General features: G+C 46.8%; 1 protein-coding gene across 2 annotated transcripts in view; it reads left to right on the forward strand.

The window, feature by feature from the left end:
- Window positions 1-27,739, forward strand: part of LOC140429746 (uncharacterized) — a 196,602-nt gene that overhangs the window by 70,149 nt on the left and 98,714 nt on the right. For both annotated transcript variants that reach the window (XM_072517106.1, XM_072517107.1), the window contains exons 7-9: window positions 219-350; window positions 14,230-15,239; window positions 20,073-20,277. In XM_072517106.1, the coding sequence (XP_072373207.1) occupies window positions 219-350; window positions 14,230-15,239; window positions 20,073-20,277 (1,347 nt within the window). The remainder of the gene's footprint in view (window positions 1-218; window positions 351-14,229; window positions 15,240-20,072; window positions 20,278-27,739) is intronic.

The raw sequence follows: 27,739 nt of genomic DNA on the forward strand, positions 1-27,739 counted from the left end.
GTTAAAAGTCAGTAGTAAACCTTCTGACTTTCCGGTATCAACTCATTCTTCTGGAAGAAAATGGAGATGTATTTTTATTCTACGAGATAGAAAGTTAAACAGCTTACAAATTGAGTATTTTTTTATATAAACTCTGTGGAATAGTTTACCTCATACCTTTTATATCACTCTATAAAGCTGGTAATTCATAATTACTGAGCCTGATTTATGTTTTGCAGGCTATGTTTTAACACCAGTATAACACCCGTGGCCATAAGGCATCCTCTTTTATTGATCAAAGAAAAGAATATTGCCCAATCCACTTCAGGTGTTGAAAAACAGAAGAGTTCGTTCAACTATTTTGGAAAGCAGTAAGCATGTCTTTAAATGCTTAGACTCTCACTGTGATATTTTTTTTCTTCCTCTTTCTGAAAACATTGTGCTGCTTGCAAAATTATTGCTCCACTGACACCGGGTGGCCTTCGGAGACTGGTCAGCTAAGACCAATCCCATTCTCCTCTGACTTAAATAAGGATCCCAGGATAGTGGTGAGGTTAGGAACTGTGGCTTATTTTCCTCTCCCTAATCCAGAGGTGTTGAGGCCAATGATTACACCATGACCTCCCTGGCTGAGAAGAAGAAATTGCACAGGCTGACAATTAAACTTCCTGATGTGTATGAGTGGTTCAGGCTGTTGGGGTAATTAACTGCTGAGCAATTGAGGAGTTATTAATTTATTTCTAATCATGTCAAAAATACCTTTGTGTGCTGCATTACGTATTGCTATATCAAATTGCTATTAATTTAAAGCTGCTTTTGAAAAAAAAAATTAGGCGGAGAGGCAGAATACCACCACGGTTAGTGGGTGGTGGGGAGACTGGTCTCTGCCCCGGAAAAAGTCAATGCTATGTTTTGTTCCTTTTTATGAGGGGCTCAATAGGTCGGAGCCACCGGAGGACAATCAGGGGCTGGTGAAGTTCTTGGAGGGATTGGAGTTTCTTCAGGTGAGGGAGGAGTTGTGGGAAGAATTGGAGCTGCCAAATTGGAGGAGGTCTGCAGGGCCTTGGGAAAGATGCAGGCGGGTATGGTGCCGGGACCAGTTGGCTTCCCATTAGAATTCTATAAGTTTGCAGATCAACTGGCTCCTTTGGTGCTGGGGATCTTGAACAATTCATTGGCGCAGGGGTGTCTCCCAGAGACGCTTGGGCAGGCGTCTATCTCCCTCCTTCTGAAGAAGGACAAGGACCCATGGTGCGTGGGTCGTACCGCCCAATTTCTTTTAACGTAGATGCAAAACTTTTGGCCAAGGTCTTGGTGTTGAGGTTGGAATCTTGCCTCCCAGAGGTACTTGAGGAAGACCAGACGGGATTTGCATAGGATAGAAAGTTGTCGGCTAATGTCAGGTAGTTACTTAACGTGGTTTTCGCACCGCCGTTGGGGCCAGACTCTGAAGTAATCATGTCTCTGAACACAGACAAGGTGTCCGACAGGGTTTAATGGAGCTACCTGTTCACGGTGCTCGAGAAGTTTTTGGGATCGATCCAGAGTTTGTGTCATGGGTAGGCTGTTAATATGATGCACCATCCGCGAGTGTGCGAACGAACAACTTTGAGTTCGGAGTCGTTTAAGCTGTATAAGGGATGAGGCAGGGCTGTCCTATGTCTGTTCGCATTGGTAATTGAACCGTTGGCAATCACTTTGAGGGCTTCGGTGGAGAGGGATTGTGAGGAGGGGACTAGAGCATAGGGTGTCCATGTATGCAGATGATTTGTTACTATACATAAGGAATCCTGGGCCAGTTATGGGGGATATATTGGGCATATTGAAGCCGTTCACCTCCTTTTCAGGGTATAAACTGAATGTTGGGAAGAGCGGGTATTTGTGGTTAGCCCTTTGAGGGGATGAGCTGGGCTGGTGAGGCTGCTGTTCTGTCTGCGGGGACTAGCTTTCACTATTTGGGGATCCAGGTGCCCCAGGAATGGGCTCAACTTCGCAAGTTAGATTTTATGAGCCAGGTGAGTAGGGTTAGAGCAGATGTACAAAGGTGGCACAGCCGCCCATTGTCATTGTGCCACGATTCATGTTCTTGTTTCAATGCATCCCAATTCTTCTACCAAAGTTGTTTTTTCAGGAGATGTAGCGACTCAACAGGTTTCATTTGGGTGGGGAGAACTCCTCTAATTCGGAAGGGGGTCCTACAGTGGGTGAGGCAAGTGGGCGGGTGCCGCTGCCGAACCTGATGTATTATTATTATTGGGCGACTAATGCGGAGAGGGTTTGGGCATCAGGAAGTTATTTGGGTGAGGATGGAGTGAGGATACTAAGGGGATGGGCTTGGAGGCGCTGGCAATGGCTTCTCTACCGCTTGTGCCTGCAAAATATTCTCTGAACTCGGTGGTGGTCTCCACATTAAAAATACGGCGGCAACTCCGTCAGCATTTTAAGTTGAGGGCAGTGTCAATGTAGGCCCCTATCTGTCATTTGTTTGAGCCAGTGAAATTGGATGCTACATTTGTGGTGTGGAGAGGGTGAGGGACATGTTTCTGGAGGGGTGGTTTGCCAGCTGGAAGAGTTGAAGGAGAAAGCAGGGCTTGGGGGATCGTTCAGGTATTTTCAGGTGCGGGATTTTGCTGGAGGGCATTTTGACATTCCCGGAGGCTCCGCCGTTGACCTTGCTGGAGAGGATACTCTCTTGTGTAGGTTCGGAGGAGGGTATATATGGTGGATCATGGGGAAAGAGCAGGTTTTGGTGGAAATAAAGACCAGGTCGGAGGAGGAGCTGGGACCCATTATGTAGGAGGAGAAGTGGAGTGAAGCCCGTAGGGTGAATGCGATGTCATCCTGCGCGAGGCTGAGCCTGATTCCGTTAAAGGTGGTGTTTGGGGCACACCTCACCCACCAAAACCAGGATGAGCCGATTTTTTTTGAAGGGGTCGAGGATAATTGCGAGCGGTGCTCGCCATATGCACATGTCCTGGTTTTTCTGGGGCCTTTTCTTTTCACACCATATCGACTATCCTGAATGCAGATCTAGCGCCATATCTATTGGCAGCTGTATTTGGGGTGTGGGACCAGCCAGAGCGGAGGACAGAGATGAGGGTGGATGGTTTGGCATTCGCCTCTTTACTGGTCCGGAGGCGGATTTTGCTGAGTTGGAGGCAGGCGACACTGTCTCGCACTGCAGTATGGCTAGATGATTTGATGGCGTTCTTGTACCTTGAGAAGGTCAAGTTTCATAGAATCATAGAATTTACAGTACAGAAGGGGGCCATTTGGCCCATTGAGTCTGCACCGGCCCTTGGAAAGAGCACCCTACTTAAGCCCAGACCTCCACCGTATCCCCATAACCCAGTAACCCCACCTAACCTTTTTTTGGACACTAAGTGCAATTTAGCACGGCCAGTCCACCTAACCTGCACGCCTTTGGACTGTGGGGGGAAACCGGAGTACCCAGCAGACACTGGGAGAACGTGCAGACTCCGCAGTTTCATAAAGGGAAAAAGTGGCCCAAGCCGGGAATCGACCAAGGAGCTGTGAAGTAACAGTGATAACCACTGTGTCCCCCATGTTTATGGTGAAGGGATTGATCGATGGCTTATATGGCGGTTGTTTATATTGCACTTTAAGAAGTTGATCACTATTTTGGAGGGGGATGGTCTTTAATTTTACTTTGCTATTGTTGTTAAAGGTGCTATTGGGGTTGTGACTTGTATGAAATGATAATAGTTCAATAAAAATATTTTATCACCATGGTTGAACAAGATAAAAAAGAAGAAATGTAAATTCAGATGTCGGTGATTTGATGACACCAAATTTTGATTTCAAAAACTGAGACTTTAACTGGCAGGAAAAACTGAGCAAGATCAGGAATTCTATAGTTGAGATCCTGAGAACGAATAAGTTACAATAACGGTTATAAACTGACTTCCGCAATCTGATGCAAAGAGCAGAGATCTGCACTCTTCTAGTGTATGATTTTTCCCTTTTATGAAACTTAATGTATAGGAAATCATCAACTGCACATCTTCCTTCCCAAGTGTATTTTCTGCAAGTGTGCATCTCTGATAGTTTCTGATCAAAGAATCTGAGATTGTAACAAACGTGAGGAAGACATGGGCAGACAAGTGATGGATGAAGTTTATTGCAGAGGACTGTGAAGTGACACATTTTGCGAGGCAGACTATGGAGAGTCGACACGGACTATGTGGTATAATTTTAAAGGAGATGCAGGTATAGAGTGATTATAAGGATATATATATACATAAACCTTTGCCAATAATCTCTCCTGTTACCTTCAATGTTCCCTCTAACTTCTGTTTGCAATGTATGGCTGACATTTGCACTGCGCAGTCCTTTTAAGGTGGAAGGTTGGCTGCACTTGCAGGCATCATAAAGAAAACATTGCTCGAAACTTCTGGTGGTGGCCATGGAGTGAGTGGTCATGCACAAGGCAGCTCTGACTCAAAGGCGTTGGTTTGGGCACTTTTACATCTGTTAGTGGGGTAGTTTCGGCAGGGAAGTGGTGCAGAAGGTGTAGGAGAACCGCTTCTCCCCAAAATTGGCATGTCCAGTGGCTATCAGTCCCGGCTGAAGAGGTTAAAGTGCTGGCTAAGGAGTTGGATAGACCTGTGCCGCAGCACCAATTTCGAGACTGGTGGAGGGGAAGGGGGTTGAGTCGCCGTCGGTGGGAAACTCTCAGATGAAGCAGTTAATGAGTTTCATCAAGGCTGCATTTCGCCAGCAAATGAAGGAGATACATGATGACTGGTCGTAGGCGGTTGAGGGAGCAGTGACACCCATGCGAGGGTCCTTGGACCAGGTGGAGAAGTGCCTCGAGGCGCAAGGGCCGACAATATGTGAGATGGTGTCCGAGCAGAGCGACTGGATTGTGTCTTTGGAGGTGGCAGTTGGGATCCTGGGGATCTATGCAAGTTGCTGCGGGTGAATGTGGAGCAGCAGGAGAACAGATCCAGACGGCAGAACTTGCAGATTGTGGGTCTGCCAGAGGGCGTGGAAGGGACATTTCGAGGATGTTTGCCAGGCTGATGGAGGAGAATGTGCTGGACAAGGCCGAAAGGTGGATCGGGCCCACAGGTCCTTGAGGCAGAAGCCGAGAGCAGGGGAGTGATTGTGCGGTTGCACAAGTTCGTGGATAAGGAGAATAAGTGAGCCAGGGTGAAACAAGACTACGAATGGGAGGGTAATCTAGTCCGGACAGACCATGGCATTGGTGCGGAGCTGGCGAAGAGGTGTGCGGGATTCAACAGGGCCAAGGCTGTATTGTATTGACGGAAGATTCGTTTTGGGGTGCTGCTCCCGGCGGGACTTTGGGTTACAGTTGACAGCGGAGTACAGAGGAGGCAAAGGACTTTCTAAGGGTCATACGCTGGGAACTGAGGGGTGGTGTGGGATGGAGGGGGTAAGTCTGCAAAAGTTGGGTGTAATTGGCTGTTGTGTTGCCGAAGAGTGGGAACTTTTTGGGGAGTTGTAAGTTTGTATGGGGGAGTGATTGTTCCCGCCCCCGCCTTTTGTGTGTTTTTGCGAGGAGGTGAATTGGGTGCTTTCTTTTCATGTAAGGGGTGTGTATGATGGGACCCTTTGGGTGGGGTTGATGGCTTTGTCAGTATTCAGCAGGGCAAGAGGCCAGGCTAAGCGGGGCTGGTGGAAGGGAGGGGTGGGGTGGGGGGTATGCAAGGGGGCCTTCGGGCTGGAGTTGCCACGCTAGCAGGTGATGCTGGTGAACAGAGGTGAGGTGGGGGAGGAGGTCGCCATGGGGCGTGGGGGGTTTGGAGGCTGAGCGTGGTCATGGACTGAGGGGGGTGCACCTTGGAGGATTAAGTGAGGCAGAACTGGGAAATGATGGTGGATGATAGAGGGGAATGGAGGCATAAGCCTCCAGGAAGAGTCGTGACGTGAAACATCTGGGGGCTAAATGGACCGGTCAAGAGATCTAGGATTTTTGCGCAACTAAGTGGTTTGAGAGCTGAGGTGATTTTTCTACAGGAGACACATCTTGTGAAGGATCAGGTGAGGTTGAGGAAGGGATGGGTGGGGCAAGTATTTTACTCGGGGTTTGATTCGAAGTCGAGGGGGTTGGCTATTTTGTTGAACAAGAGGATGGGGTTTGTGGGGGCCAGGGAAGTGCGGGACCCGGGGGAAAGGTTTGTGATAGTGAGTGGGATGCTGGATGGGACCTCGTGCTCATCAACATATTCGTCTAACCGAGCACACACAGCTGTATTTGGGACAATACCACCCTGCGTGTGTACCAAGGTTTGAGCGCGGAGGTGGCCAGGAGGAGGGGTGGTTCCAGGCAGGTGAAGGAGATGCTGTATAAAAACGAGGTGAAATTCGGGCTGCTTTTTCCGGCACGACTGTGGGTTACGTATAAGCGTCAGCACCACTATTTTGAGGAACCCAAAGAGGCAATGGACCGTTAAGAAGCGAGGGCTGGCCCTGAGCTGCGGACGTTTGGACTCATGTCAGAACTTTTAAGTATGTGGTGTCTCTCCCGTTTTGAAAATTGCCTGCATGTTTGGGTCCGTCTTTGTTCTTTTTTCAACCTTTTTAGGGTGTTGGAAGGTGGTAGAGATGTGGTTTTTTTTGCATGCTTTTTGCGTGGTTTACCTGAATATTTCCTTTTTGGGCTCTTTGATTAGTTGGAGTTTGGCTGGGGGGAAAATAATAAAGAAAACAGTTAAAAGGGTTGGGTTAAGGTGAATGCTTCAGGGGAACTTTGTGCAATCTTTTTCTGTGTCTGTATGGGAAGGACTGAGTGCGTGTTATTTCTTATCTTTTTTTTCTTGTTTAACTTGAATTGTGCTATTGTGGGGGTTGTTTATGACTTGTATATAGAGTGTTTGCTTAAGTAGGGCTGATCTGGGGAAGTGGTGTGGAGGGGTTGGGGGGGGAGGGGTGACTGGGAACAATCGGTGGGAGACTGGCTGGAGCCGAGGCTGGGAGCCCCAGGCTAGCTGAGTGCAGCTAGTCAACGGGAGCCGAGGTGGGGGGTGTCCATATAGTTAGATTAGGGCAGGGATTAGGCGATAGGGTGTTGCTAGGGGTGGGTGGAGTTGTTCTGCTGATGGGGATGCAAACTGGGCATGGTAACAATGAGGAGGTCATGGGTGGAGCCGGCTAGGGAGTGGGCCAGAGGAAGCGCGACACATGGCTGGGGGGCTGGCCAAGGAAAGGGGATGGCTGATCGGCAAAGGGTGGGGGCAAAGTGCCCCCCAACTAGGCTGATCACCTGGAACGTGAGGGTTAAACAGGCCAGTGAAGAGGGCGCGTGTGTTTGCGCATCTGCGGGTTCTGAAGGCGGACATAGTCTTGTTACAGGAGACACACCTGAAAGTGGCAGACCAGGTTAGGTTGCGGAAGGGCTGGGTCAGTCAGGTCTTTCAGTCATGGCTTGATTCTAAGACGAGGGGGGTTCCTGATTAATAAAAGGGTACAATTTGAGGTGGAGGTACAGTCGTGGATGGGGGTGGCAGGTTTGTTATGGTGAGAAGTAAGCTCGAAGGGGTGAGAGGAGTCCTGGTCAGTGTGTATGCCCCTAATTGGGACGATGTGGATTTTATTAGGAGGACGCTAGGGAAGATCCCCGACTTGGATTCGCGTAAGTTGATCATGGGAGGGGACTTTAATACGGTCCTGGACCCGAGTCATGCTCAAGAACGGACAGGGTGCCAGCGATGGCAAAGAAACTGAGGGTTTATGGAGCAAATGGGGGGAGCAGATCGGTGGAGATTTAGCCGGCCGACGGCGAGGGAGTTCTCGTACTACTCCCACGTCCACAAGGTGTATTCCCGAATTGACTACTTTGTTGTGAGTAACGACCTGCTGGCCAGAATGGTGGGGGCAGAATATTCGGCAATTGCCATATCTGACCATGCTCCGCACAGGGTAGACCTGCAGTTTTGTAAGGACAGCTTTCAGCGCCCACCATGGAGGCTGGAAGTTGGACTACTCGCGGACGAGGCGGTGTGTGAGAGGCTGAGGAAATGCATAGAGAATTACCTGCAGGTGAACGATACTGGAGAAGTCTCGGCAGCGGTGCTCTGGGAGGCACTGAAGGCAGTGGTGAGAGGGGAGCTGATTTCAATCTGGGTGTACAGGGACAGGACAGATAGGGCAGCGACGGACCGACTGATTTAAGGAAATTCCACGGACGGACAGGAGTTACGCGGAATCCCCGAGGCCAGAGTTACTCAGGAAACGACAGAGGCTGCAGGCCGAATTTGGGGTGCTGACTACAGGCAAGGCTGTAGAGCAGCTTAGAAAGGTAAAAGGTGCGATTTATGAGCATGGGGAGAAGGCCAGTAGAATGCTTGCGCAGCAACTGAGGAAGAGGGAAGCGGCTAGGGAAATAGGGAGGGTAGTGAATGGGGGAGGTAATCTAGTGGGTGATCCAGCAGAGCTGAACAAGGTCTTTAGGGACTTTTATAGTAAGCTGTACACTTCGAAACCACCCGGGGGACCGGGGGGGATGAGGCGATTCTTGGACAGACTGACATTCCCAAGAGTGGGGAGGGGGTTGGTGGACGGACTGGGGGCCCTGGTCAGTCTGTACACATGTTCTGGTTGTGCCCTAAACTCTGGGGGGTATTGGCAGGGATTCGCAGATGTCATGTCCCGGGTGTTGAAAACTGGGGTGGTAATGAGCCCGGAGGTGGCAATCTTTGAGGTTTCGGAGGACCCGGGAGTCCAGGAAGAAAGGGAGGCCGATGTTCTGGCCTTTGCTTCCCTGGTAGCCCGGCGACGAATGCTGTTAGCATGGAGGGATTCAAAGCCCCCGAGGGCTGAGGTATGGCTATCGGACATGGCTAGCTTTCTAGGGCCAAGAGAAAGTCAAGTTCGCTACTAGGGTTCGCCCGAAGGTGGCGGCCATTTATTGACTTCTTCGCAGAGGAGTAAGCATCAGCGGGGGGGAGCTGGGGAGCTAGAGTAGGGGGATATTGAGGCAGGTCCGTGCGTGAACAGAGCCGTGGTTTGCACTATGTTTCATGTGTAATTTGTGTCTTGATTTTTTTTTGTACTGTACAATGCCTTTTTTCTATACGTGTAAAATACCTCAAAATTGTTTGGTTAAAAAATATATATATTCGTCTAAAACGATGATTGGTTAGTAAAGGGGTTATTGGGAGTGATCCCGGACTTGGATACGCACCAACTGATTATTTGCGGAGATTTTAATTGTGAAATGGAGCCGAAGGTGGTCAAGTCGAGCCCCAAGTCGATGAGAAGGTTGAGGATGGCAAAGGAGTTGGGATACTTATGTGACGTAAGGGAATGGTCGATCCGTGGGGTTCAAGAAACTGGGGAGGGCGGGGGGGGAGAGGAGTACTCCTTCTTCTTGCACTTGAATAAGGTGTATTCTAGAATTGATTTCTTTGTGGTGAGTCGGGCGGTGCTGATGGGGGTGGTGGAGGTGGAGTATGCGGGAATTGTGATTTTGGAAAATGCGTCACATTGGCTGGACGTGAGGCTTGGCTCGGGGCAGGTGCAGAGGGTCTCTTGGCAGCACGGTGGCATAGTGGTTAGCACTGCTGCCTCAGCGCCAGGGACCCGGGTTCAATCCTGGCCTCTGTCTGTGTGGAGTTTGTATGTTCTCCCTGTGTCTGCATGGGTTTCCTCCCACAGTCCAAAGATGTGCAGGTTAGGTGGATTGGCCATGCTAAATTGCCCCTTAATGCCCAGGTTCTGGGGATAGGGCGGGGTGGACGGGGGAAGTGTAAATGGGCAGAGTGCTCATTTGAAGGGTCGATCGACCGATTGGCCCCCTTCAACACCGTAGGGATTCTATGATGAGGCATTTTGAGAAAAGGTGAGACTGGTGATTGGGAATTATGTGGAGATTGAGCTCAGAATGGGAAGGTGTCGGTGGCCATGTTCTGGGAGGTGTTGAAGGCAATGGTTCGTGGGGGGACTTCTTGGTCAGGGCTCACGGGGATAGGTGGAAGAGGGACAAGTACGAACGGCTGCTGGACGAGATAGGTGAGGTGGATGGGAGATGCTTTGGGGTTCCCATAAGGGAGTTGTTGGTGGAGAGGAAGAGATTGCTGGGCAGTTTGGTATGTTGACGTCGGGCAAAGCAGTGGGCAGCTGCGGAGGACGAAGGGAGTGCAGCATGAGTGCGGAGAGAAGACGACTCGCATGTTGGCCCATTAGCTGTGGTTGCAGGTGGCGTCTAGGGAAATTCTATGGGTGTGGGCAGAGAATGGGGAGCTGGTGTCGGAGCTGTGGAGGATAAACGAGGTGTTCTGGGGGTGCTATGAGAAGTTGTGTGAGGCCGAGCAGGGCAGAGAGGAGGGGGATATGGGATGGTTTTTGGATGAGTTGGAGCTCCCAGAGTTGGAGGAAGAGAAGAGTCCGGCATTGGAGGAGCCACTGGGGCTGAGGGAGGTGATTGACAGTATCCAGGGAAAGAAGTTGGGGAAGGCTCTTGGGCCGGACGGCTTTCAGGTGGAGTTTTTAAAAAGGTTTTGTGACAGTGTTGGCACCTCACTTGCTGGGGATGTTTAGTGGGGTGGCGGAGAAGGCGGAGTAGCCAGGGCGGCACGATAGCACAGTGGTTAGCACTGTTGCTTTACAGCACCAGGATCCCAGGTTTGATGCCCAGCTTGGGTCACTGTCTGTGCGGAGTTTGCACGTTCTCCCTGAGTCTGCGTGCGTTTCCTCCGGGTGCTCAGGTTTCCTCCCACAAGTCCCGAAAGATGTGCTGTTAAGTAATTTGGACATTCTGAATTCTCCCTCTGTGTACCCGAACAGGCGATTTTCACAGTAACTTCATTGCAGTGTTAATGTAAGCCTACTTGTGACAATAAAAATTATTATTATTATTACACTGACACCGGGTCGATTACACTGATTCGAAAGAAGGGGAAGGATCCACTGGACTGTGGGTTGTACAGGCCCATCTCGTTGTTGAATACGGATGTGAAAGTATTGGCTAAGCAGTTGGCGGGGAAGATGGAAGGATGTAGGCCAGGGTTGGTTTCTAAGGATCAAACGTCGCCGCACTCGTCCAGTCCCGCAAAATTCCCTTCTGACAACAAGTCCCTAACTCTCTCCAGCCCCACCTCCCTCCATTTCCCATGCATCTCCCCCGCTTAATCTGTGGTTCCCATCCATGGCATCAGCACCGACATCCTCACCAACTCAAAATGCTTCCTCAACTGGTGCCACACCCTAACTGTCGATTGCAACACCGGGCTCCCCTTAAACATCCCCAGAGCTAACAGTAGCAGGGTCATATCCTCCTCTTTCCCCCCCCCCCTTCTGTCCCTCTTTACCCTCGACAACGTCCCCGCCAATATTTGGGAAGAGCAGCTCTCCAGCAATATCTAAGGCTGTTAATTGTTGTTATACTCCTCACGGGGGCAGTCACCGGAGGTTATTGTTTCTATGGAAGCGGAGAAAGCCTTTGTCAGGTCCAGTGGAGGCACTTACTTGAAATTCTGGAAAGGTTTGGATTTGGGTCGAAGTTTGTGGCATGGGTGTGTCTGTTGTATGTGGCCCAGTGGCAAGTGTGCGCACGAACGAGATGAGTTCACCAGTCTTTGGACTGTACAGGAACGAAGCAGGGATGTCCGCTGTCCCTGCTGTTATTTGCACTGTCAATTGACCCCTTGTCAATAGCCCTTCAATGGTCTGCTGAGGGCGAAGGATTATGATGGGGGACATGAAGCATCAAGTGTCATTGTACGCGGACGACCTGTTATTGTTTGTGTTGGACCCGCTGGAGAGTATGGGCAGGATCATGGGCCAGTTATAGAGGTTTGGGGCCTTCTCTGGGTGGGTATAAGTTGAATGTTGGGAAGCGCGAGGTGTTTCCGGTGAATGTGGTGAGGTGTGAGGTTAATTTGGGGGGATTGCCGTTTAAGGTAGCTAGGGAGAGGCTTAGGTATTTGGGGATTCGGGTGACGCGAGAATGGGCTGCGATGTACGGGTGGACAACATTAGTGGAGGAGGTAAGCTGGATTTTAAGAATGGGACACTTTGAACTTGACGCTGGCAGGAAAGGTGCAGGTGGTAAAGACAAATGTGCTGCCAAAGTTCCTGTTTGTCTTTCAGACCCTCCCGATCTTTCTTCCTAAGGCCTTCTTCCGGAGGGTGGAGACATTGATCTTGAAGTTCATATTGGCGGGGAGGTTGTCGAGAGTAAAGAGGGCCCTGTTGCAGAGACAGAAAGGTGGGAAGTGGGGGGGGGGGGGGGGGGGGGGTCGGTGGAGAGGAGGAGGATATGACCCTGCTACTGTTAGCTCTGGGGATGTTTAAGGGGAGCCCGGTGTTGCAATCGATAGTTAGGGTGTGGAGGAAGCATTTTGAGTTGGCGAAAATGTCGGTGCTGACGCCATGGGATGGGAACCACAGATTCAAGCGGGGGAGATGCAAGGGAAATGGAGGGAGGTGGGGCTGGAGAGGGTTAGGGACTTGTTGTCAGAAGGGAATTTTGCGGGACTGGATGAGTGCGGAGACGTTTGAGATACCGAGGGGCAGTGAGTTTAAATATATGCAGGTGCGGGACTTTGCGCGGAAGGTGTGGAGGGATTTTCCCAAGCCGCCGGAGCCCACACAGTTGGAGCAACTGCTGCTCCCGGATAAGTTGGGACAGGGCAGGATTGGAGATACATACGTGGTTGATAGAGCAAGTGGTGAGGATCTAGAGTAAATGGAAGGAGTTGGGGGGGGTGGGGGGGGAATAGGTTGGGGGGTTTGGTGTGAGGCGATGTGGTGGGTGAACTCAACCTCCTCCTGCAAGAGAATGAACTTGCATAAATTTATATGGCAAGAGATACTGAATTGCTTCCCGATTTGCCCTCTGGGAGAGAGAGAAACCACAACACAAATTAGTAGCAATTCTCCTCCGAAGGGAGAACATAGTTTACCAAATTGAGAACCTTGGACTTCTCCCACTCACTCTCACTCGCAGAGACTTTACTCATTGACTGTGTTGAACGGGCGGCACTACTGCCTCACAGCTCCAGGGTCCCAGGCTCAAGTCCAGTCTCAGGTGACTGTCTGTGTGGGGTTTGCACTTTCTCCCCATGTCTGCGTGGGTTTCCTCCGGGTGCTCCGGTTTCCTTCCACAGTCCAAAGATGTGTAGGTTAGGTGGAATAGCCATGCTAAATTGCCCCTTAGTGTCTAAAAGGTAAGGTGGGGTTGCGGAGATGGGGTGGAGGTGTGGGCTTAAGTAGGGTGCTCTTTCCAAGGACCGATGCAGATTCGATGGGCCTAATGGCCTCCTCCTGCACTGTAAATTCTATGATAAACTATTCTTAAAGAGATTGTTTGAAAAACATAAATCTGTCTTTGGTTTTATGCTCTGGAAGAGCGTGAGCCAATGCATCCATGTGTTTTGGATAGCTGACTTCTCTGATTCAAACGGCAGCTAGCAATTGAATGCAAACTAATTAATTTTGAAGTCTGTCTTTATTTCAAAATTGTCTTACATTTTATCAAGGGAGACCATGATAGCAGTAGGATTTTCCAAAGTATTTCTGCCGCAGAACCCTTTTGACCTCCAAAAGTACTAAACGAACCCCATACAAACATTCTTATTATACTGAAAAATTAAACCACATTAAGTTGTCATTATTGCGCGTTTGCTATAATAACACTAAAGCATTGCTTACCCCGGAACCCAGTTTGGGAACCCCTGCCTCTCAATATTGTATTGAGATAGACCAGGTGCATGCAAAACTGCTAAAATGCTGCTGTGACCAGCTTAAATGCAAACGTTAATAAAAATATTATTAAAAAAATAAAATGTTGCTGTGCAGCCACCCTCCATTGAAGAGAATCAAGACTACAATCACAACAACAGCAGCTTGCAGTTGCAAAGAATAACATTCCAAGGTGCTTCACAGCAGTCTAGTCTGACAAAAATGACCAGGCTAAATGAGATGTTGGTGGAGTTTTAAAACCTTGATCAAAGAGTTTGGTTTTATGGAGAAGAGGGAGGTGGAGAGGTTTAGAAAACCAGAACAATTTATTTTTCTAACAATTCCAAATATAAATGACAGCAAATTATTATTATGCACAATTGTTTTGCACAGAAACTAGACCCTGTGCTGAATATGTCCTGACCAAAGGCCCCTTGTTGCCATGTGAAAGAATATTAATGCTAATTCAAAACAAAATTAATGAATAGCAGGAATTTTTCTTCAGATCAAAATTGAGTTTTTATATGAATATCAACGGTTGCAGTATCTAATTCAATCCTGTTTCCCAAATTTCTTCCACAGACCTGTTGTTTCTGTGATGCCACCAGCAGCACAAGTTGCAACTAGCATTTCAGCCCTGAAGTACAATGACTTTGAATTTGAATTGACGGAAAATGAAAGCTTCAGTTTCGAGTCACAGGTTATTATACCAAGGAAGAGCCAGAAGCCAAATATGCAGGAAAATAAATCTGTCTCAAACATAAAGAAAGGAAAACATAGGGAAACAGCAGAAAAAGAAGTTGCTGCCATGGATGAAAAACAAGATCATTTACTAAGTGAACCCATGCCCTTTCTTAAACTGCTGGCATACAAAGAAACTTCTAAAGTGAAAAAAACAACCAAATCAGAAGAAGCTGGAAAAAAGTCTGCTGTACTTCCCTTGAAGAATAATGTGGAGGAATTACAGGAAAAATTAGCAAATGAACCTTCATCTACCTCTAAACTACCTTTTACTCCCAAGCAAAAAACAAAATTAAGACTTGTAAACCAAAGGTCAGGAACAAAACATGCTGCAGTTGAGGGCAATCTAGATGAATGTGAAGCATTCCAGGAAGAGCCACCATTGAGTGTTGTAGAAAAAGCAAAAGGAATGGAAAAATCCAAAGTATCTAAACTGAGTGCAGTATCTAAGCACGCTGCAAAATCTGATAGTTTGCCCAATTTGTCCAAAGCAGTTGCAAGCAATAGCAAAAGAACTTTGTGCACGGTATCTAAAACTCCAAACAAAAAGGTGGTCAACCAACCAATGTCACAGAGTGAAATAAAATCTAAGCACGTTGCAAAATCTGATAGTTCGCCCAATTTGTCCAAAGCAGTAACAAACATTAGAAAAAGAACTTTGTGCCCCGAATCTGAAACTCCAAACAAAAAGGTGGTCAACCAACCAATGTCGCAGAGTGCAATAAAATTGAAACACGCTGCAAAATCTGATAGTTTGCCCAAAGCAGTGGCGAGCATTAGAAAAAGAACTTTGTGCACCGAATCTGAAACTCCAAACAAAAAGGAGGTGGTCAACCAAACAATGTCATCAGGTAATCATTCTATATTTATTCTAAAGCAGCATATTACTGCTGATTATCTCCTGCTTAGAGGTGATTCAAATGTAGTATGGGAGTTAACTTGATCAAAATGACTTTATTGTGAACTGTTTACTGTTAACACACAAGCTACTGGTCTTGGATCATGCTGGTGAATGGCCTCCACGAGTTATAGAAGGCTTCCTTTGAGCCCGGATGATGTATTTTATTTTAGTTTCAGAAATTCTGCCAGATCGGATTGCCAGTCTGCGGGCTTGGGTGGCCCTGCTGATTGCCAGCCAGATAGGAGTCTTCGGCGGGCGATCAGGGAGGCAAAGGCTAGGGTGTATGCTCCTCTCCTCATAAAGAGCTCTGGTTGCTCCAATACCCCGAAGACCGCCACTAGTGGGCATGGCTCCACCCTCATCCCACAACCTTGGACTTGTCCTCAAAGAAGATCGTCCAATACCCGACAAGCCTGGGGAAAGGCCAGAACATATGGGTGTGGTTGGCTGGGCCTCCCTAGCACCGTTCACACTTGACCTCCGCCTCCAGAAAGAACCCGCTCATGTGTGTTCTGGTTAAGTGTGCCTGTGCACTTCCTTTAAAAGCTTTGCGCATGAAGAAGTGAAGTTCGCCCTGTACAGTGCTTTCATCCTATGTTCTCCCCCTATCTCCATGCCCAACCCCTCTTCCCATTTCTTCTGTGTCTCATCAAGGAGTGTAAGTGCGTCTTCTAGTATCTGTTTGTACATGTCAATCCCCTTGTTCGCCCACGGTCAGAGGTCTGTCCAGTAGTGAGTGTCCTGGTCTGTGGTGGAACGTCGTTGTCTCTTTTCGAAGCAATTTTCTGAATTGTCTGTAACTTAGCTTGTACCCTTTCGGGAGTTGGAGCATTTCCATGAGTTCCCCCAGGGCCGCTACTCTGCCATGTATGTATAGGTCCCCTACCATCAGTGTCCCTTCATCCTGCCTCCACCTTTTGAACAAGGCATCCATTGGCGCGGGGATGACTCTGTGATTTTTGCAATGTTGGGCATTGCGGTCAGACCGAAGTGGTGCCGTAGTTCGTTCCACGTTCCCAGCATGGCCACTACCACTGGACCTTTTGAGTATTTGGCTGGGGGGGGGGGGTGGGAGTATGGCTGTGGCCAGTGCTCAAGAGGTACACCCTGGACAGGAACTCTGCTCCATCCTGACCCATTCTGCCTTTGGCTCCTTGACGCACCCCCGCACCTTTGGTAGAATTGGAGGTTTGGGAGGGCCAGGCCACAAGTTTGTTTTTCCTTTGTAGTACCTTTTTCCTGATCCTCGGGCTCCCCCCCCGCCCCGCCCCTGGGATGAAGATTGGCAGGGAACCTGGGCAGCACATTCATCTTGACCGTCTGTCCTCACTAGTCCCAGCTCTGTAGGTCCCTCTTTACTTCCTCAATCAGACTCGACAGATTCCATCTATGGAATCCATCCAGTCGTGGGCTATTTGGATCCTCGGGTATTGAAATCCAGTGTGTTTGAGATGTAGAGGAGCATGTAATCCGCATAGAGTGAGACTTTATGCTCTCTGTCTTCCCTTTGGATGCCTCTCCACCCCTTTGCTTATGTAAGAGTGATTGCCAGTTGCTCAATTGCCAGGGCAAATGATAGCAGGGATAATGGGCATCCCTGCCTTGTGCCTCTGCAGCAGTAAGTATCCAGAGCTGGAGGTGATTGTCCATATGCCCACCATGGGAATTCTGTACAGTAGTTTCACGCAGGAGGTGAACCCTAGCCCGAACCCAAACCGTGAGTTACCTCCATTCAGCACTGTCGAAGGCTTTCTTTGCGTTTAGGGAGATGATTACCTCTGCCGTCAGTCCCTCTGGTGGGATCATGATCACGTTCAGCAGGCATCTAATATTCGCTGTTAGTTGTCTGCCATTGACAAAGCCATCTGGTCCTCTGGACTACCTTTGGCACGCAACTCTTCGGTCATCTTGCCAGGGCCTTCACCAGTACTTTGGTGGCATTGTTTAGGAGTGAGGTTGGTCTGTATGATCTGCACACTGTTGGGTCTTTGTTCCCTTTAGGGATCGGAGATATCGAAGCCTGTGCCAGCATGGGTGGCAGGGTCCCCCTCGATAGTGAGTCATTGAACACCTCCCATAGGTGTGGGACCAATGCTGCAGTGAGGTATGCAGCTCTCCGTAGAAAGTCGTGAAGGCTTCATTGACCTTGTCTGCTGCTGCAACTAGTTTACCGTTCCTGTCCTTCACCTGTGCTATTTCCATCATGGCTGCCTGCTTTCTCAGCTGGTGAACCAGCAGGCGGCTGGCCTTATCTCCATGTTCATAAAAGGTCCCCGTGTCTGGCGGGTTAGTTTGCTGCTTTCCTGGTGAAGGACATGTCAAATTTCATTTGTAAGTTTTTTCCTCTCTGCCAGTAGTTCCATGGTCGGAGCTGTAGAGTAGAACATAGAACATTACAGCGCAGTACAGGCCCTTTGGCCCTCGATGTTGCGCCGACCTGTGAAACCACTCTAAAGCCCATCTACACTATTCCCTTATCGTCCATATGTCTATCCAATGACCATTTGAATGCCCTTAGTGTTGGCGATTCCACTACTGTTGCAGGCAGGTCATTCCACGCCCTTGCTACTCTGAGTAAAGAACCTACCTCTGACATCTGTCCTATATCTATCTCCCCTCAATTTAAAGCTATGTCCCCTCATGCTAGACATCACCATCCGAGGAAGAAGGCTCTCACTGTCCACCCTATCCAATCCTCTGATCATCTTGTATGCCCCAATTAAGTCACCTCTTAACCTTCTTCTCTCTAACGAAAACAGCCTCAAGTCCCTCAGCCTTTCCTCATAAGATCTTCCCTCCATACCAGGCAACATTCTGGTAAATCTCCTCTGCACCCTTTCCAATGCTTCCACATCCTTCCTATAATGCGGCGACCAGAATTGCACGCAATACTCCAAATGCGGCTGCAACATAACCTCATGGCTCCGAAACTCAATCCCTCTACCAATAAAAGCTAACACACCGTACGCCTTCTTAACAACCCTCTCAACCTGGGTGGCAACTTTCAGGGATCTATGTACATGGACACCGAGATCTCTCTGCTCATCCACAGTGCCAAGAATCTTACCATTAGCCCAGCACTCTATCTTCCTGTTATTCCTTCCAAAATGAATCACCTCACACTTTTCTGCATTAAACTCCATTTGCCACCTCTCAGCCCAGCGCTGCAGCTTACCTATGTCCCTCTGTAACTTGTAACATCCTTCCACACTGTCCACAACTCCACCTGCTGTCTAGCTGCCCTCTCATCCCTGTGCTTGAGTGCCCTATATGCAATTATTTTCCTCCCTATTACCGCCTTCAGTGCCTCTCAGAATGTGGAGGGTGAGACCCCATTCTGGTTGCAGGTTACATATCCATCGATGGCTTATGACATTCTCTCACAGAACACTTTGTCAGCAAGGAGAGCTGTGTCCAGCCTCCATGGAGGAGGAGGGGGGTGGGGGAGGGGAATCTTGACCTGGAGGAGCTCATTGGTGGGGGTATGGGTATAAAACCTGCAAAAATGAAAGCACTCTGCCTCGCTCCTCGCATCCACCGTCTCATTCTTTCCTTCCTGGCTCTTGCTGCCCTTAGTGTCTCTCCAACCCTTTTGCTGTTTCGCGGACAAATCTTTGGGTATATGGTGATATTCGGGGGAGGGTGAGGGGTTTCTTTGGCTTGGCGATCCATTTTCGGGCTAAAGGTACTTAATTTGGAGTTTCCAAGAGGAGAGCCACCTTTCCTGCAACTGCTCACATCTCCACTCTCAAAAGTCATTAAATCTTTCACAGCCATGCTAACGCCGTGCCCAAAGGAAAGTCCCAAGTATAACAAATGATCATCCTTTCATATTGATATATAGTCAATATAAATTGCAGTACAGCATTTACAGTGCTAGCTCTTCAACCGGGACAGTTGACTCCAATCCCCTTTTCCAGTCTTTTTTTCTGTATTCATTTCTGTTCTTCCTTTTTGGAAAATTGCAAGGAACTAGTTCCAATAGTATTGTTCATGGAGGAACTTCAGCTGGCTTTATAGCCCTTAAGTGTAGCAGCAGAACACCTTCAGAAAATTCTTGACAGAATAATGTAACCTCCTAACAATAGACTCACACCTTTATGAGAAAATGAAAATCGCTTATTGTCACAAGTAGGCTTCAAATGGAGTTACTGTGAAAAGCCCCTAGTCGCCACATTCCGGCGCCTGTTTGGGGAGGCTGGTATGGGAATTGAACCGTGCAGCTGGCCTGCCTTGGTCTGCTTTCAAAGCCAACGATATAGCCCTGTGCTAAACCAGCCCCTAAATCAGTCAAATAGCTGGATTTTACTAAATTGTTTCAGTAGCAGCCCTTGTATTTCTAATGTTAATATACAAGATTAGTATTAGTTCTAACACCAGTGCCTTAACTGAGGCTGGAGGGGTATCCTGAAGTAGCTGGATTCAATTTGGAACTTTGGGAAGCCTACTTTTGCCTCTGTCCAATATTCTAGTAGTCCTTCTCAGTTAAAGCTTATGAAAAGCCATAAGATTAGCCAGCATAACTGGTGGTTAGCTGATTTCCTGTATTAATTAGCCGGTTGTTTTAAAAAGAATTGGTGAACAGAATGGTGGATGATATGAAAAGGGATGAAGAAGGACCACTTGAACAATGTGGCTTGTATTTAATTTCCAAGTGTCAAACAGTGTCCCATTGCTTACCCCTAAGTTTAATGTGAAAAATGCTGAAAAATAAACTTTATTCAAACCATTTTGATAATTTTATAGGAATTTGGTAATCTCATTTTCCACTCTTTTATTACAGATTATAACAGTTTGACCAAGTGTGTGGAACCAGTATCTGTGCCATTGACTGAAGTTATAGCAGATGATCCAGAATGTGAAAAGTTAGCTGGGTTGGAAACAAACAAAGTAAAAACCAGCCTGTTCAGTGGGAAGAACAAGGAAGCAACCATGTTAAATTCACCTCGAGCTCTTTCAAGACTTCTACAAAGAGTTAATTCAAAACGGTACGAAAACTAGTACTAGGCAGTACAAGTAAAATCAAAATAGCCTTTCCAATTTGGTTTCTTTTCAATTTCCTCTCAAAGGTGAGCTCACTTTTGCTGATGAGTTCTAAGAATACTGGCAGTCATCTACTCTTTCATCCAAATGGCTTTTCTCAGTTGTATGATCAGACAAGAAATTCGAACATGCAGAGCAAACCTGGACAGTGAAGCTCTGGCAAGTAGGTGGATTCAATCTAACCATAACTACTTACCAAGCATCATTTTCATTGGGCAATGTTAATTAAAATTAGTAATAATAATAATCGCTTATTGTCACAAGTAGGCATCAATGAAGTTACTGTGAAAAGCCTCTAGTCGCCACATTCCGAGGCCTGTTCGGGGAGGCCGGTACCTGCGCTGCTGCCTTGTTCTGCATGACAAGCCAGCTATTTAGCCCACTGTGCTAAACCAGCATTAGTCTTGAAAACCAAACTTGCATTTGTGTAGAAAATGCTGGAAATGCTCAGCAGGTTGGGCAGCAATTGTAGAAAGGAACAGAATTAACACTTCAGGTCAATGACCCTTGATCAGAACCGAAGAAAAATAGAAATGTAACAGATTTTGAGCAAGTGAAAGGGGTAGGTGGAAAAGAAGAACAAAAGAGAAGATGGGGTGAGGTTAAGGAATAAAAAGTTTAATGGTACAAATAATGCAGGGACTGGCAATGGATAAGAAACAAAATGTTCAGATGAGGTGTGAACAGCTGGTGAGGAACCATTCGCATGCAAAGTAAATGAATAAAGAATGCAGAAAAAAACAAAAGCAAAACAATGGAAACTGAGCTTCTGATCGATATTGTTGAAGTCAGTGTTGAATCCAGTAGAATACTGAGTCAAAAGATAAGATGCTGTATCTTGAGCATGGGTTGAGCTTCATTGGCATACTTGCAGGATATACAGGCCAAAGTAGGAGGAAAGTAGAGAATGAAATGACGAGCTGCAGGAAGCTCAGGGTCACATTTGCGGACTTAATGGGGGTGTTGCAAAAAGCAGTCATCCAGTCTGCGTTACATCTCCCCAATGTAGAGGAGACCACGTTGAAAGATGTTCCAGTTAATCACTGTTTCACTTGGAAGGGAGTCTTTGGTGCCTTGGATAGAAAGAAGGGAGGAGGTAAAAGAGCAAGCATTACATTGACTACATGTGTGGAAGAGGTGCTGTAGAAAAGGGAGGGGTCTTTACAATGACTGGGTCTTTACGATGACTAGTGAGTAGATCGGAGCGTTGAAGAGAGAATGACCCTTTCAGAGTGCTGAAAAAGGAGGTTAAAGGAAGATGTGTTTGGTGGTGGGGCAGCATCATTCTGGAGGTGGAATTTGGGAAGGGGGTTTGATTTGTTGAACATGGAAGCTGCTCCTTTACCACCTCCCTTCTCACCACACATAAGGAAATTAGTGAGAGAGAATTTTGACGTGGAAATTCAGGAAATAGAAATAGCATGGTTGAGTTTAGGAATAACAGATCAACTGAAAAGAGCAGATTGACTGTTACAGTCTGTAACAGCAATTATTTTGTTGGACCGAGCATTATACAATAAATAATTGGAGCTGTAACAAAGCCAAAGTAATAATCAGGGGTAAGAGGAGGACTTTAATCTTCATAAAGAATGGACAAACTAAATTGGCAAAGTTAGGGCTGAACTTGATGGCCGCAGCAGTCATCAGCTGACTGGAAAGTTGGTGACTATCCCGGTGCTGCCATTTCCAGGAGCCTCAGTGTGGTTAAATATTAACCAGGCGGTTAACTGCTTGCCATGGGGGTTCCTGTGCCTTTAAAAGTGCAGAGTCGGCCTCCGAGAATTGCTTGCCGATTAGAGGGCTGGCAGCTCTTCAGTCTGAGCAGTGCCATCAGTTGTGGTGGGCATTGCTGTGACTGCAGCGGGTCCTAGAATAACAGCCGTGAAGGAGGCCCTGGAAGAAAGGTGTTTAGTGTGGGTTTGTCAGGGCTAGTTAGGCAGAGCCTGGAGAGGAGAGGACGATATTGTGGAGTACAGAAGGGGGGACTCTTTAGCAGATCCAGCTTTTGCCACCACGGGGGCCCACCACCGGGCGGAGGGTACTTGATCAGGAGGGCCTCCGCCTGCAGGGAGGCCACTATGGTATTCCTGACAGCCTCCCCACATGGTATTCCCCCCCACCCCCCTCACACCCCAGCTATTGATAGAATACCACAGTGGGACGATGAGGTGCTTATCTCTAAATGGCCCTTATTTGGCCACTTAGTGACCTTATTTGGCCTCGCGGCAGGAAGGCCATTCTTGGCCTTTCCTGTTCTAGATTTACTGAGGTGGTTTGGGGAGAGGTGGTGGGAGATGCGAAGATGGTGGGCTTTCTGCTCGATTTACGTCCCACTTACCAACTCCCTGATGGGGGAATTAGATTCTTCACGTGGTCTGGAAGATGAATTTGTAGCTGCTTTCTCTGGAACAAGGTTTGGTGGCACCAACTAGGAAAAATCCATCTTGGATGCAAGGAGCATGTTATATTAGTGATCTCAAAGTTTTATTAGTGACCTTCTGGGGGAAAAAATGATTTCAATTCAATCAAATTCCGTACTAAGTTTAAAAAGTGACGTGCTAAGTTCCAAGCAAAAATCATTAAACTTAAAAGAACACCACTAACATAGGTTGAGTGAGAGCTAGATGGCTGAGGTTGATTGAGTAAACCGGCTAAGAAGTTAATTATTTCTTTTGGGCAGCCTACCAATTTGTGAGACTATGGTTTGCATCCTGATGGTCAACTGTATGCTCAACATTGCCTGGTATGACTCAGGAGCCCTATCCTGCTGCCAGCTAGGCTTTCCATTTCTCCTCACCTCTTCCAAAACCCCATTTGAATATTCCGGCTGCAGATGTCAAGGCCATTGGCAGGTATCTCCCACCTGTGTGTGCTGATGTCCACCATCTTCAAATCTCACTGATGTTCCTGCATTGGAGCTATCCCCGCCCAGCTGATATTGACCCAGTAGCCAGTTCTTCATAAAGTCTTTGGGTGTATGGCTGTCATCCAGTCAGTGAACATGCACAAACCAGTACAGACATTGTTCATTTTGTAGTAAGTGCATGCTGATGGAATTTGCACATTCCAGGATCTCTGAGTTAGTGACCTTGTCCTACCAAGAGATGTCCAGGATACGTGTGAGACAGTGAAGGTGGAAACTGTTCAAAATTATTTCCTGTCTAGTATATGTTGTGCATGCCTCACTATTGCAAAGGAGTGCACTGGGAAACAGACTTGGTCCATTTGCAGCTTGCTATTCAGTCAGGTTGCTATTGTTCCACATTATCTTACTCAGCTTGGACATTAGAGCTATAGCTTTTGCTATTTGTTTGTTGATTTCAGAATCAACTGACAGATTACTGGTGATTGTGGAACCGAGATATGTGAGGCTATGCACAAACTTCTTCATCACATTTTAAATGCTGGTTGGTGGTATGGCAACATCCCTGAATGTGACATTTGACTTCCTGACCTTCAAATTGTTTCCACATGATGCTCAGCAGGGGTAACCTTGATAATTGCTGCAATCATTGTGGTCACCCTGGTTCTTGTCCGCTTCCCATGCTTGATGAATTCAGGTGGTATAGCATCATCACCTGTAACTTTACCAATGGCAAGTGGGTCAATAGTTTTGCTAATCTCCTCTTCTGTGTGTTTTGTATCTAACTTTGCCATGAGAGGTAGGCTCTCTATGTTGCCTCTAACTTCTTCATGTGACATTGTTTTCTGTTGGGTACAACTCCAGATCATGTTCCTCCCACCTCTCTAACTGTTTGTTGCAACCGATGAGGACCTGCCCTGTCTTTGTTTTTTATGGATTTGTTTTCTTTGCTGATGGACCTGCTGCCTTTAATGAAGTTAGTAATGCACAACATTTCCTTAACCCAACTATGTTGGCTACCCCTGATTAATCCTTGCCTTTCTAGGTGACAATTTATCCTAGCTCTTGAAATTGATTCTAATTCACCTTGAGGGGATCGGCAGATGGGTTCACCCGGTGGTGGAAGCTGTTTATTGATTTCTTTAAGGAGGTTTGAGAGGTCAGTAAGTGGGCGGGGGTTAAGGGGGTTAAAATGGGAAAGGCGGGATGTGAGAAAGGATTGATGTCGGGGAGGAGTGGGTGTTGGTTTTTATTGAATTGTTTGGCTGTTATTCTGTTTGTATGTTTGAAAATGCCTTGAAAAATATATATTTGGAGAAAAAAAGAAATTGATTCTAATAATTTGCCACCACCGAAATGAGGATTGAGTAATCCTCAAGACAGCCACCATTTCTGCCCTGGCATCCTTTAATGGCCTGGGTCCTGGTACTTTATTCACCTATAAGGATCTCGTCCCACCAGTACTTCCTCTCTTATTATGCTTATTGTATCTAATATTTTTCACACTCCTCAGTAACTAGAATGTCTGCCTCATTCCTCTCCTTTGTGAAGATCGAGACAAAGTGCTCATTTAGAACCTAGCCCATATTTTCTGCATCAACACACAAGTTACCTTGTATATCCCTGATGAGCCCTACCCTACCCTTAGTCATCCTCTTGCTCTTAATGTACTAACAGAACATATTTGGGTTTCCCTCTGCTTTACCTGTCAATATGTTTACACATCATTGCTTTCCTGATTTCCATTTTTATTTCATCCCTGTATTTTCTATGCCACTTCTAGGTTTTCTAATGTATTGATTTTTCTGTGACTGTGCTTTATCTTGCCCTGTATGCTTCCAGATAACCAGTGAACTCTAAATTTGGCAGTACCGACCTTTTCTTTATGGCGACATGTCTACATTGTGCCCGTAGAATCTCAGTTTTGATTGCCTCCCACTGGCCTGTCATTGATTTCAAACTACACTTTCACATATTAAAAAAAATATGGGCTGTACAGACCACTGGGCAGGCAAATTATATTTTTGCTATAAACTTATTATTTGATAGTAATAGGATTTCACTGCATCTGCAAGATTTTGGAAGACATTTTTTATGACACATGTATTCACTTAGATTTGTTTATAGAGGGGCGACATGTGGCGCAGTGGTTAGCACTGGGACTGCGATGCTGAGGACCTGGGTTTGAATCCTGGCCCTGGGTCACTGTCCGTGTGGAGTTTGCACTTTCTCCCCATGTCTGCGTGAGTTTCAGCCCCCACAACCCAAAGATGTCCAGGTTAGATGGATTGGCCACGCTAAATTGCCCCTTAATTGGGAAAACAAAATAATTGGATACTCTAAATTTAAAAAAAAGATTTGTTTACAGAATGCAGCAAGTGTGCCTGTGAAGTAAGCCGAGATTCTGCCGACTTGATGCAGGGGCAGAATTTGGGAAAATCTCTTTTTATATCCACATGATTTGTATTGTTACCGTTATATGCTTATTTTGCTGAAAACAGTCCAGCCAAAAATCATTGCTTTGTAAAGAAAAAAATATTTAATATAACAGAAACTGGAATAGTTCATTCATGATTTAGATTTATGGCAATAAACAAACACCGTCTGCTTCTAAACATGCACCTGTGAATGGTCTATCTGCCAAACTCGAACAAACCTGTTCATATTTTTGGCTTTGCTCCGGCTTGTTAAAGCCTTCTCAATACATAATTTAGACATGGTTTTGGTTTAGCATCTGGTTTTCCCTTGTAGACAGGCCAAGCATTCCAGAACGAATCTGTAAACCTGCGTCCAGGTAGAAAGAGGTGAGGTAGTAGAGCAATTATAAATAATTAATAATACGCGGGGAGATCTGTTATTGCTTTGTTCTCATCAGCCGTGACTATTTAAATACTCCCCTGGCTAGTCTTCATTCAGTCTTTCATCCTACATAAACATGCTCATCCAAAATTCTGCTACCCATTTTTTAACTCCCACTGTGGGCAGCAAGGTAGCACAGGGTCCCAGGTTCGATTCCCGGCTTGGGCCACTGTCTGTGCGGAGTCTGCACATTCTCCCCGTGTCTGCGTGGGTTTCCTCCGGGTGCTCCGGTTTCCTCCCACAGTCCAAAGACGTGCAGGTTAGGTGGATTGGCCATGCTAAATTGCCCTTAGTGGGGTTAGCTGGGGTTACTGGGTTACGGGAATAGGGTGGAGGCATGAGCTTAAGTGGGGTGCTCTTTCCAAATGCCGTTGCAGACTTGATGGGCTGAATGGCCTCCTTCTGCACTTTAGATTCTATGATTCACCCATCGCCCAAATTGGCTTTCTGTCTGACAATGCTCCAGTATTAGACTCCTCATCTTTGTTTTCACAAGAAGAAGAGTAGCCTATTCACGTCCCGTGCTTGTTCCTCCATTCATTGAGATAATTTGATCAATCTTTGCCCACACCTCTATTACTTTAGTTAATAAAAATTGATTAAGCTCAGATTTAAAATTGACAATAGATCAGCTGCAATTTGCTCAAGAGTTCCAAACCTCTACATTTCTTTGCATGTAGAAATGTTTCTTCACTTCTCTCCTGAAAGATCTGACTCTTAATTTTTAGACAATGCTCTCTATTTGTAGATTCCCCAACCAGCGGAGATGGTTTCTCTCTACCTGCCTTACCTGTTCCTCTTACTACCATGAATGCATTGATCAAACCACTCTGATACCTTTTACTTTCAAGGCAAATACAAACCTAGTTTGCGTAAACCCTTTTAGTCCAGGTATCATTCTGGTAAATTTATTCTGCACACCCTCCAAGGCCAATATATATTTCCTAAGGTATGGTACCTTGCACTGTTCGCAGTATTCTGAAGTGTGGTCTAACCAGGACTTTGTGTAGCTGTAGTACGTCTTCTACCTCTTCCTATCCCCTGGCATTCCATTGGCCTTTTTGGTTATTTCCCGTGACATTTTAATGATCTATGTTTTTGGGGACCCCCCCCCCCCCACCCCAAATCTCTTTGGAACTCCATTGTTTATAGCTTTTCACCATCAAAAGTACCCAGGTCTATTCTTTTTCGATCCAAAGTGGATGGCTGCGCACTTGTCTACATGGAACTCTATTTGCAAAATATTTTTGCCTATTCACTTAATCTGTTAATATCTTTATCATTTTATGCTTCCATCTACACAGCTTATAATGCTATATATCCTTGTCATGAGTTAACTTGAATATGTGGCTTTGTCTCCCATCGTATATGTTGTTGATGAATAGAGTGAATAGTTGAGATGCAAACACCGATCCTTCTGGGACTTTACTAGTCACAATCTGTTATTCTCTGTTTCTTGCTACACAGTCAAATTCCTAACAAGATTAATAATTAGCTTTCGATTCCAGGCGATTCAACTTACTTTGTATACATACTTAAAGCATAATTAATTTGCAGGTCTAAGGGAAAAGGTAGATGAATGGCATTAATTGAATAAAGGTAAAATACTGCAGCTGCTGGTAATTAGAAATAAAAGGGTCACATGGACTCGAAACATGAACTCTGTACGTCTTTCTTCACAGATG

Source organism: Scyliorhinus torazame, chromosome 9 (genome assembly GCF_047496885.1).
Source record: "Scyliorhinus torazame isolate Kashiwa2021f chromosome 9, sScyTor2.1, whole genome shotgun sequence".
Classification (NCBI taxonomy): domain Eukaryota; kingdom Metazoa; phylum Chordata; class Chondrichthyes; order Carcharhiniformes; family Scyliorhinidae; genus Scyliorhinus; species Scyliorhinus torazame.